At 40.0% G+C, this 11,846-nt stretch overlaps 2 protein-coding genes across 4 annotated transcripts in view; one reads left to right on the top strand and one right to left on the bottom strand.

The window, feature by feature from the left end:
* The window catches only part of irf9 (interferon regulatory factor 9), a 16,397-nt gene extending 10,006 nt beyond the window's left edge, over positions 1-6,391 (top strand). For all 3 annotated transcript variants that reach the window (XM_015382184.1, XM_015382183.1, XM_015382186.1), the window contains exons 5-10: positions 366-505; positions 598-664; positions 2,217-2,276; positions 2,364-2,753; positions 4,919-5,034; positions 5,286-6,391. In XM_015382184.1, coding sequence (XP_015237670.1) covers positions 366-505; positions 598-664; positions 2,217-2,276; positions 2,364-2,753; positions 4,919-5,034; positions 5,286-5,447 — 935 coding nt within the window. In that variant the 3' untranslated portion in view covers positions 5,448-6,391. The remainder of the gene's footprint in view (positions 1-365; positions 506-597; positions 665-2,216; positions 2,277-2,363; positions 2,754-4,918; positions 5,035-5,285) is intronic.
* Positions 6,392-8,276: 1,885 nt separating this feature from the next.
* Positions 8,277-11,679, bottom strand: emc9 (ER membrane protein complex subunit 9). The gene is made up of 6 exons (XM_015382182.1): positions 11,432-11,679; positions 11,139-11,341; positions 10,253-10,329; positions 10,098-10,167; positions 9,904-9,998; positions 8,277-8,680 (listed from the first exon to the last, which is right to left on the bottom strand). Exons 2-6 carry the CDS (start codon positions 11,331-11,333, stop codon positions 8,500-8,502), a joined length of 618 nt encoding a protein of 205 aa, XP_015237668.1. The 5' UTR covers positions 11,334-11,341; positions 11,432-11,679; the 3' UTR covers positions 8,277-8,499.
* Positions 11,680-11,846: the final 167 nt, after the last annotated feature.

Consider the following 11,846-nt stretch of genomic DNA (forward strand, 5'->3'; position numbering starts at 1 on the left):
GTCCTTTCTTCTTTCCTGAGTGATGAACTAATAATAATGTTGTGCAGGCAGATAAAACAGAGCCTTGGGTGTTCCTGCTTTGGCAGAAGTCTTAAAATCCCTCTTTACAGCTTTTAGATTTTTATTCAATCACTCAGATTGTTTTTTTTTTTAAAGTCAATATTTAGTCTATCTTAGAGCTTTTCTTTGGCTGCTTTTCTAAAAATAAACCATAACCGGTTTGTTTGCTCCTGAAAAACAAACAGATAACATCCCTACTTAAATGTTCAGGCACCATCCCTCGACGGAACAACTGCTGGCTGGATTATAGCTGCTACAGAGCGTTGAATTAAATAATCTGAGCCTTCATTTCTCTGTGTCTTTAGGTGTGTTGACACCTGAGACTAAAAGCAAAGAAAAAAACAGCAAGAAGCACAAGAGGAAGAGCAGCGACTCTGACAGCAGCAGCAGCAGCAGCATCAGTCAGGACAAACGGGTCAAAACAGAAGAGGTGACCTCTCAGCTGGTGAGAGGAGCTGATGAGACGACTTCAGTGTTTCTTCCTTCTGCTCTCCAAAGTTGTGATGAATTAAAAGGCTTTTGTTCTCTGATTCGCAGCATGTGGACGAAGATCTGCTGCAGGACAACAAGCCGGCCCAGTCAGATGGACCCTCCCAATGCAGCTGTGAGTTCCTACTCTATAATCAGCCTCCTGGCATGTATGAAATGAACCCACTGAAAACTGATCTCAGTTCTTCCTAGTCATATATTTAGACACTATTACACTTGTGCTCTCACTTTCACTCATAAAAACACCCATATTAACACATAAAACAATGGAAGTATATGTATAGAATCAGAATAAAGTAGCTGTTCAAACTCACACCACTGAAGCCAAACATTCCTGCATTCTGTTCCAGAAGCTAAATGTTAGCCTGCCCCATTGGTGTCTGCCTTAACCCATTTTGATGAGTGGTTCCTAATAGATAAAATGGATATATCGGTCATAAACAGACTGGACGGCTTCCTCCAGTGAAAAAAATACACAACCAGAGTCAGGAAAGAACATTTACATAGATCCTAGTTATTAAATGGTAGCTGTGTTTCCATCAATGTTTTTTTATATATACATTTTAAAAGTATTGCAATAGAAAAGGTTGATGACAAAAAAAACTTTAAATTGTTTAAAGCATGCTCTTTTAAAGTGGTTTTTAACTTTTTAGGAAAATAGTTCATGTGCTTTAGATGGAAACTTGCTGAATAGGTTCAGTTTGTTCACCTCAAAACTGTAGATGGAAACATGAAAAGTTCTCATTTTTATTTTTTTGTGCTTTTTGGCAGAATTGTAATAATTTCATCAGATTGCATAAAGTCAGGGACTTGCAGCAATTCTCTTACTGAGCATGCATTTAGTGACAGTGGGAAGGTATACTCTGCTTTGGTAGAAGAAACCTCCAGTAGAACCTGGCTGAGGATGAAAGGCCTTCTGATAATTTGACTGGATGATCTGGTGAACTGTAAAGTACCTTGAAATGACGTAGTGTGAAATGGTGCTATTCGAATAAACTGAATTGAATTAAATATCTCTTAGGAATCTCACAGATACATGAGATATGTCTCCAGTTGCCTAAAATCAACTTTTCAAGCCCTCTAATATGGCTGAAAATGATTTTAAGCAGACAAACAAAGAGAACACAGAGCACAGCATATTAAGTTGGTCGCAGTTAAAGCTACATCTTGTATGTCTATGTGTGGCAAAGTGGTCCCTATGTCCTCCAGCACTCTAAGCTTGTAGCAGCATTCCTATAGAGATAGCTCGGAATAACCTGAGCGACTCTAACTATAGGATTTATAGAAACAAAAAAGGAAAGGGTGTCTGCCTCACGGACTAAAACTGGTAGTTGGTTCCACAGGAGAGGAGCCTGATAACTAAAAGATCTGCCTCCCATTCTACATTTTTTTAATTCTAGGAACCGCTAGAAAACCTGTAGATGGAGAGTGAAGTGCTCTGTTAGGAACATAAGGAACAATCAGATCTCTGATATAAAATAGAGCTTGGTTATTTAGGGCTTGACATGCGAAAGGCATGATACAGCCACCCCCATGCATTTTTATATGTATTTTTTTTAAATAAAGCTAAAGAGAACAGCAGCAAAGGGAAGATATAAGAATTCTGTTTTATCATGCATCAAGCTTTTCATTAATTTATTCTTACCTCCTCCCCTTCCTTTGTGCAGCTGTGGATGAGATCAGGTTGGATGTTCGGATTGAGGAGAGTCTCCCCGCTACTCAGGGAGGTAAGGATCATTTACAGAACCACAGCTGAAAAAGAGAAATGTTGGTTTAAACCTGGAGCTCTAACTCTCTCCTGCTGTTTCCAACAGACCAGGACTCCTTCAGCGTGGCGGTTCATTATATAGGTCAGGAAGTGCTGAAACGCTCCATCTGCGGGCCTGATGTTCGCATCGTGTACCTGCCTTCCTCCTCCATTCCTCCAACTCCGGCCGCTATGAACGTCAGGTTCCCTCGCATCCTTCTGCCGGAGCCGCCGTCCACGCTGCCGGCCGGTGGGGAGCTGCAGGCGCTCTTCACTCTGCTTCCCTTCATGGAGAAGGGGATCCTGCTGACATCCACGCAGCAGGGAGTATACGGCAAGAGGTACTGCCAGGGTCGGATCTTTTGGACGGGGCCGCACACTACCACCCCTGGCCTTCACCGCATGGAGCGGAACACGGAGCCGGTGCTCCTCTTCAGCAAAGAGATCTTCAAGCAGCGTGAGTGGAGCAGGGGAAACCAGTGCATACTTCATTTACCATATTTTCCAGACTATAGAGCTCACCTCACTATAAGCCCACAACATTTTTTGAAAAAACTCGAAACAAATATATAAGTCGCACCGGGCCGATATCTACTGAACGGTCTCCCACCAAACCTGTAGGGGGAGCTCTGAATATAGCCCCTGGAGGAGGGATAAAGAGGAATGCTAGCTCCCGTTAGCTAGTAAGCTCGCAGCAATAAGAGCTTCTACTGAAAGATGGGGCTTCGTCTGCTCTTTATTTCAGCTCTGCAGGAGTTGAGCCCAGTCTCTTTATTGGTTCGGCAACTTGTGAAAATGTGTGAATTTGGGACATCTGTTCTCTGTGCAAAATGAAAATTAGCTCTTTATTCTCCCCCTCTGGCGGTTAGGAAAAATCCACTGAAAGGCTCAGCTTCTTAAAAGCTGCATGGTTCAAAGCGTGGGAAAAACGTAGTGGCTTATAGTCCCGAAAATATGGTACTATGAAGGAAAGTCATTAAATCAGTCATTCCTACATCCAGCCACAGGTGTAACTTTCTGAAGGACTGGTTTGGACATGTCCCCTCCAAAACTGACCTGGTGTGGACATGTCCCCTCCAAAACTGACCTGGTGTGGACATGTCCTCACCAATGATTTCCTCTGTTTTTTTCCCCTTTCTGCTCATCTTCTTTAGCCAAAGGTAACAGAGGTTGGGTGCAGCTATCTGTTTTCAGACTGTTTTGAGTCATTGTTTTTTTTCTTCTGTCGCGCTCCTCCAGTGTCCCGCCTATTGGTGTACCATCATCAGATCTGTCGCTTTGAGACATCTGATTAGCCGTTGCATTTCACTGCGTAGAGAGTAGCTAGGTGGTCTAGGGAGAGACACAGCAGCACTCACTGAATATTAACCAGCAGCTACTTTCATGTTTAAGTAAAAAAATAGAGAGATACCACCGAAAAAATCCGTTCGTTAGACATACAGAGCTTGTTCTGCAGAAACGGCAACATATTATAATTTTATACAACTTAGTAATATAACGCAAGAAGCTTGAGAAAAAATAATTAAATGTTCTTCTTTACCAGTTAAAAAAAGCTTGGCTTCTCAGAGGACCATGACTCCCAGTTACAGGTTAAAATTAACATGTTTTATTATTATACAGATAGAATCAGACTGCAGAGCTTCTACATATCTTGAAATTTACAGTAGTTTCTGGCATCATTATATTAGGAAAGAAATTCATAAATCTTTTTAAACAAGAGCACAGAGAGAAGTAGGGAGAGCTGCAGATTTAAAGGGGAAACAGATTCTTTTGAGGCACTAGGCTTTGGAGCGGATTTGTTTTTCTTCAACTCTTCTGTGCTGTCTGCAGCACAATGTCCAATCCCCTATTTTCACAGATCTGTTTTTCCATAGGGATCACATGTAATTAATACGCTGCCTTTTTTAATTCTAAAGTGGCAGTTAAATTTCGCAAGCGGCTGTATTTTAGCTTGATTTTTGAACGTGAAGTTGCATACTTGGGCTGTTTCTCCAATAAAACCCCTTATTCTGAGAGGTCAGGGTAATCCTGTCTAACTCAGTGTGTGAGCCAGTGTTCTGTCAGACCAGCATACCCATAGTCAAAACCCGTTTAGCCCTTCAGTTTATCACTTTATTTTTGTATGAAATATACACTTTAAACTAACTCAACGGTCATGCATCCCTAGTCATGTACAAAAAAAACTATTTAATTACTTACTTTTTGGGGGTTTTTTTAAGCTTATGTCGAACTAAGCTTAAATAGTTTTTTGTACATGACTAAAGGGATACACGCCTTGAGGTAGTTTAAAGTGTATTTGTTATACAAAACTAAAGGGATGAACCTAAAACTATGCATATGCAGGGGAGTCACCAGGAATGTGGGGCCCCATGAAAGACATTGATGTTGTGTGGCTGCTTCAGGCGGCTCATGAGAATGAGCTCAATGTCAGGAACGGCATTGAGTTCAATGCTATTCCTGAAACTTTAAATTAAAAAAGCTTCCTGGATGGGAAGCAAAACGTCTTTAAACTCGGAAACAAAGTCTGGATTGTTTTTAAATGTTCTTTTTTGGAATGACTATGACCTGGATGACTGCCAACCTTCACCGGCGTAACCTGGTTTGTTTCTGGTGTCTCGGCAGAGCTGGACGATTACCGAGCCAATGGCGGCGAGCCTCCTCAGTGCGGCTTCACTCTGTGTTTTGGAGAGGAGCTCAGCAACGCTGAAGATCCATCTCACAAACTGATCATAGTTCAGGTAAACAATCGAACCTGGCTACACTGCCTGATGCTAGATTCAAACAAATAATTGTCATCAAGAAAAAGAAAGAAAGAATGAAATTAAACACAATACTGTATTCAATTTTAAAGTAACTTTTTTACAGTGCAAAATCCCTGCATTGCTGAAACTTTTATCTAAATGCCCAAATACCTTGTGAAGACATATTTTTTCTGATTAGAAATATAAAGCGTTCAACACAAAGCAAAAGATTTGTCTCTTTATTTTAGATCACCCTTCCATGGGCGGAGCAGCAGGTGGAGGACGCCCTGTCTTTCTACAACACCATCTCAGTCTTCCGGACGTTGGCCAGCCAGTCTCCGCTGGGAGAGATCACCCTCAACCTCGTCACGGTGCCACCCTCCGAGCTGGTCGCCTGTCAAACCCCCTGAGGGCTCCAGAGAGCCGTCTCTCCAAACCAAGCATTCCCAGCTGAAACCACGCTGACACATCTGGAGCTTAAAAGCTGATGTGAAAATAAAAGCCTCTGTTTAAGGCTGAAAAGACAGACCTAAAGCTTTTAAAGAAAAATCTGTTTAACTTTGCAGCTAAGAGCTTTGGGGTAAAAATTCTCCAACTGGGATCAAAGCTTTGGAAACACTACAAAAAGAAAAAAAAAGTTGGAGGTGATCTTTATAAGGAAAACAATAGTTTATCTTTGCCTTTTTGTTAAGGTGCTCCAAAGACTTTTTAAAGGATGATAAAAAGTTAAACTGCCGTTTAAAAACAAGCATGTTTATCGTACTGTACTATATCCAATCATAGCGTAGATTCATAGCTGCCGCCATTAGAGCAGATTAGCAGGTTACTTCTCTGTTCAGTTCTAGTGTGAAAGGAGCACTTTTAAAGCTTAGTGTGAAACACAAACTCTTGTTTTTCTGTTATATCTTCTGTTAGATCTTTTTACTGTGAACTTTATTAAAGTAGAGCTCAGTTCCTGCATAGATTTTCTATTTCAAATTTGATTTATTTTTCCCACATTCAGAGGATTAATTAACTGATTTTTTTTCAGACTTAAGAGAAGCTGACAGCTACTGCAGAGTAAAATAATCTGAACAGTTTGAAATATGCTGAATGTGAGGCACATTTTGGTGAGTAGTTCTATTCAGGCAGAGTACAATGCAACAGCCCATTAGAAAGTGAAGTTCTGGCTTAAGTTTGTTATTTAAATGTACTATTTTATTAAAAGTTTGCATTTTTATTCATGTTTTAGCATTTATTTAATCCTGGGGTCCGTTTCATGAAGCAGGTTTACCGAAAACTCTTAGTTAAACCTGAAATCAGAGTTTTCCGTTTCACTGTTTATTGAACCTCTGTTTCAGTCACCATAGTAACAGTTTTGTGCATAAAAAGATTCACTAGGTCCATTAGACACATTAGGTTTTAAAAACAAAAATTTCATGTCCATTTAATTAAAGAATGATCAGAATTTTTTTTTTCACAGAGAATAACATTTTTATAGGGATTCTACAGATCAGTTGACAGGATATGAGATCACTTGTTCTTGGTTTGTTTAATATGAGCGAGATGCGGATCATTTTATTTTTATTTAGTTATATCTACAGTACATGAAGAACTACTGAAATTATTTTCAGATTACACGTAAATAGATTGAATAATTCTGAGGGGGGGGAAAGGAATAACTTTAGGGTTTGGATTAGGATCCACTTGATAACATAATGAGCCTACTGGCCCAATCTGAAGTCATTCTATGGGTCTGATAGCCGCTAATAACAACCATTTATTGAGATAACATCCGAAGTGCGGCTGCAAACAGCCACTGATATGTTGTGTAAAAGAAGACATGAAGGACGCATAAAACTATCCACAGGTTCTATATATTAGAACGTCTTTAGACTTCATCACCTGCTGCCAGAAGATTTCATCTAAATAGATACATTGATCTACTACCATTCAAGAAATAGTCCTTAATATTATGGCGTTCACAAAAGTCTATGGCAAGCCATTTTCATATGAAGTTTACCGAATATGTATTCCTGATATCTGAAAAAAACTTTCCATTTCAAACAAAATGTCATTCTCCTATCTAGAATACATTATGGATGTCTAGAAATTAATTTCAGATCTCCATTTCCTAACATTACTGGTCAGGATTTGCATTATTTTTACTATGAAAAAATGTTTTGTCTGTTTGGTGATCATTGATGAATCATGTCAAGCTTCTAAATGTCAAAACAGACATTTCTAGATAAATGGTGACTTGTCGAATCAGTGCTCCACTGATGATGGCTTTTCATCATCATGTGCTAATCTCTGAGTGGTTCTACTTGGAATTGATTGAACTCATTCATAGCGGCTGTGGTAAAACCGAAAACTCAGATTTCCCAACTTTAGGCTAGATGGATTTAAGAGTTGCAGATATGAATCTGAATTTGTTAAACCTGCTTCGCACACGGACCCCTGAGCTGGTGCCAAATCTCGGTGAGCTGGATCTCATGTTACAATGCTGAATTTTGGGAATGACAAACAGTTTTTAGAAGTAATTCTTTCAAAACCATCTCTCTCTGGATGAGTTTGGTGAATAAATTGCAGTTCCAGCTTTTCTTCCCCATTTTTGAGGAGAAAAAAAAACTAGACAAGCTTTTTTAACAGTGCGTCTCAGGCAATTCATTAACTTTGTTTTACTTTTCTTTCAGAAAATTACAAAAAAAATAAAACTCAGAAATGAGCTAATCTGAATGTGGGAAACAAACATTGAAGGCAGTCTGAGCAGAAACCATGTCTGATGTTGGTGTAAAATGTAAATACGGGCATATGGCACTAAAGCTTCAAAATGAAGCTAATTAGATTTAACTCCTTTCAAAGGTTTGCTAGAGTTCATATATTAAAGGAAGCAGATTTTTATTTGAGCACTTAATATGAAGTACTAGAGAAGTTCATGCTAAAAGCTACATAATCCAGGACTGAAACAAGCATGAAGCTCATTTTCTATCTATTTGATACAGATGGAATAAAAAAAAGGTGTTTATTAGGGTTAAACAGTCGTAACAAATACATTTAGAGACAGAAATAAGAGGGTGTGAATAATTAAGCACATCCTGCTAACCTGTTAGCTTACAAGCTCAGTAACATTTTTTTAAATTAAACATTTAGGGCTTAAGTTAAACTTTAAAAGTTATATTTTTTAGTAGAAAAGCTACCATTGTTTCCTGGCAAATGGACATGCTGCCGTACAGGAAGAATGAGGTGGAACTAGAAATAAAAACAGGAGGATTTTTAGTGTTAAAATTAGATTTTTTTACATTGAATTTGGAGTTAAACACGTCTGTTTCTGTGGTTGGCACGTGGAGGAAATAGAGATCAACCGAGATGTAAATATTTCATTTGTGCATGTTTGTCTTTGTTCTTCCAGGAACAAAAATAAAATTATTTTTCCTGGGCTCTGCTTTCCTGGGGGTGTTTGTGTCGGGCGGGGACGGGGCATCAGATGGTGCCGTTGGCTGGCGAGGAGAGTTCTGCTATCTTGGCGTTGAGCGTCTGATTGGTCCAGTCCTTAGTGATGTCGTCCAAATGGCCGTCAAAGTCAACCAACATGGCGTGGTCCCCGGATTCCAGCATCTGGCTGGCTATGGCCCGTGTCTCCTCCCACTGCCGCAGCATGATCCTGCAGAGGAAGTGACATCAGGCGACATGAGGGGCAGCAACCATTGTAAATGAAAAACTTCAGTGGACAAAAAAGTGCTTGATTAAAACAAACTAAGAGGAAAAAAATCTGATGTTTTGAGAATAATTTCTGTGGTTTGAATAGATGAGCTTCTCTGGAATTACTTTTCCTTTAGCTAGCTCAGTCAAAATCTTGTCAATTTCTCTTCTTCACGTTTTGATGCTTAAAGTAGTTGGTTTAAAATGCATAATTTTGAGGTGGGAGGAAGTTAAAAAACTGTTTCCCCATTTTTAAAATCTGGAAAATGTTGCATGCTTTAGCTATAGTCAGATTTAATAGCTCAAAGGTCTGTTGACCTTCAGACTGATTTAACAGCCTGATGATGCTCTCACCTATGCCCTCTGCTGGCCATTCTACAGATCCTTACTCTTTGCAAACCAAATGATTTCTGCTCATGTCATTTGTTTACATCACATACAAATATATTTTCCTAAATCTCTCAGAAAATTCTTATTTCAACTTTTCTCATAAGCAAATTTTAAATTAAGGGACGTGTTTAGTCAAATGGATCGCCAGTCAGAATCTGGTTTACTTCCCAACTGGAATACTTTTCATACTTTTCTCCCTAGATCAGGGGTCTTCAACGTTTTTCCAGGCCAAGGACCCCCAAACTGATGGCGAGATGGAGCGGGGACACCCTAATTATATATAATGTATGAAATTGTGTTACATATCAAACTGGTCCTATAGTCACTCTATTACAGATGGAGTCATGTAATGAAAGTAATTCCTCACTGGGATTATTTAAGTATTTCTGATTCTGAATCCTGGTTGATGGGACAGGTGTTGTGAAGGAAACGGTGCCCAGCTTGAAAGAGCTCCTGTGTGTCACTGAATGTGTGCATTGATGACTGAAAGACATCTTCTGCCTCCATTTATCTGTTTACTACAGTGTGTTGAATTCATGTTAATGTGGATTTAAAGACATTTCAATTAGTGGAAAAAATTGCAGAGGGGAGTATTAAAAAAAAAAGAAAAAAAAAAGTCTAATCAAAAATGTTGCAAACCCCATGCGGTACCACCGCGGACCCCCTGTTGAAGACCTCTCTAAGCTATTGTTTTCTCGTTTGTAGATTCGTATTGACTTTGACTCCAGTAGCAGGCTACATACTGAGTGTTTTGATTTTATTTCAGATGCCGCCTAAGCTCCACTCATTTCTTACGTGTGTTTGTCTTTCAGGACCCATTTTGAGTCTTTGCGCTCGTACATGACGATCGGTGGAACTCGATAATCTGGAGACATCTTACTGCCGTCCAGCTGCAAGGAGAGGGAGACAAATTCACAGCGGTCAGTCGTTGAAAATCCTCGTCCATCCCAAAGGCATAATTCAAGCAGTCTAATTTCTGTAATTCCTACCATTAACAACACTGCATTCTCAAACTGCTCGGCGATCTTATCGGCTATCTTCAGAGCGCAGGGCGTCGGGCTGCAGACAAACACAGGAAAATACAAACCTGAGTACCGGACAGTACAGAAGAACAGCTTTAATCATGGAGCTTATATGAACTCACCTGCTGTCTGATGCACAGGCGTTGGCTTGATAATATCCTACTATCCTTTGTTGAGTCTGAGAGCACCAAACATCCACCTGGTAAACAAAAGAGCAACAACTGGTAGTTTAGTCATTTCATTTCAAAGGACTTCCCCAGGTGGACACACATCTGGCGTTTGAAAGGCCTCTAAAGATCCCATTAAATAACTGATTTATCCACACTTACTAACGATAGATAGATAGATAGATAGATAGATAGATAGATAGATAGATAGATAGATAGATAGATAGATAGATAGATGCTTCTGTAGATGCTGATCGCTCAGAATGGGGCCTCATCTATTGGAACATCATGTTTTAAAGTTAAACAAATAAAATTACATTAATAACAAAAACAAAAAGCTATTTTAAGATCTTTTTAGATCTCACTAGGACTTAAAATCTTACAAAACAAGTCAAAAATCGCTTAAATTGCTGCTATTAATAGCTAATAAAGTTAATTGTTCAGGAGCTAAGTCTTACCGGAAAATGAAATAAGTGTCACATCAAAAAACTTATGTTTTAAGGTAGGCTTCTGGTACCTTCTACCATTGCTGCTACTCTTTTTCCAACCACTTTTTCCTTCCACTCAACTTTCCCTGGTTTTACTTAGAGCAGTCTGTTAATAATTAACTTCAGGGGTGACATTAAGATTTGCCTTCCTGTGAGGGTGTCAGTGCCCGTCTTTTGGAGAGCATCCTTCCTTTTGATGTCATAAAAATATACTATAGTTCACCTGAATGCACATTTGTATCAATTATGACCCTAAGAAACACAGTAACCCTCCTCTTATTCTGAATCTCCATATAATAGACTGGGATCCTTTAAGAAGTGGGCCAGGAACACAGCAGTAAGACCCAGTGTACCTGAGTGAGGGCCAGCTGGGTGATGGGAGCAAGAGGCAGGTGGGAGTGAAGCAGCGGCACGCAGTCAGTAACGCAGACAGCGCCCCCTGCCGGACCTGAAGAAAGCAACAGCCCGTTGACGCTGCAGCGGGGGAACAGGCAGGAATGAAGGTACATCTTCACATAAGCCAGACAGGACAGCTCCACCTCACCCATGGTTGGAACTGCGGAGGTGCAGCACAGCGTTAATGCAACATAGGAGGACTGAATTCACACGGAAACCGACCTTCCCCTATAAGCAGTGCTATATTTACCTAGAAATAGACCCAGAAACGTCCCGGTTTGGCTGCTTTGACAGCCGGATGAGAGTCCTGTAATGTCCTGTGGTTAGCATACAAGCCAACTCGGTGATTCACGCGGCTTTATATCCAAGTTGGATCACCTACAGATGTTATTAATACACAAAAATGTCCTAAAATAGCAGATAAAGGACTTTATGAATCCGACAAAGGTCTATTTCACAGCTAACAGTCTCACGAATGAATGGCGTCTCATCCGCAGTTACTAGCCCCGCCTACAGGAAGCACACTCTGATTGGTTACCAGCTCCTCTTCTGTAATCTGATTGGTGCAGAATCAAGTCTCCCTGTTCTCGCTTTAAGCGTCATTTCCAACAATGTGCGCCCTCTATAGGAGAGGAAGAGAAACAATCCCGCTCCACAAAAACATG

This window comes from Cyprinodon variegatus, unplaced genomic scaffold (assembly GCF_000732505.1).
Source record: "Cyprinodon variegatus isolate N-32 unplaced genomic scaffold, C_variegatus-1.0 Scaffold252, whole genome shotgun sequence".
Lineage (NCBI taxonomy): Eukaryota > Metazoa > Chordata > Actinopteri > Cyprinodontiformes > Cyprinodontidae > Cyprinodon > Cyprinodon variegatus.

Bases quoted from the DNA above. Each gene is read 5' to 3' on its own strand.
- emc9 (XM_015382182.1), bottom strand. From the start codon at position 11,333: ATGGGTGAGGTGGAGCTGTCCTGTCTGGCTTATGTGAAGATGTACCTT. The intron at 10,168-10,252 runs GTGAGTTCATAT...GTTTGTCTGCAG, and splicing joins GCCTGTGCATCAGACAGCAG to CCCGACGCCCTGCGCTCTGA. The intron at 9,999-10,097 runs GTAGGAATTACA...CTCTCCTTGCAG, and splicing joins AGAATGCAGTGTTGTTAATG to CTGGACGGCAGTAAGATGTC.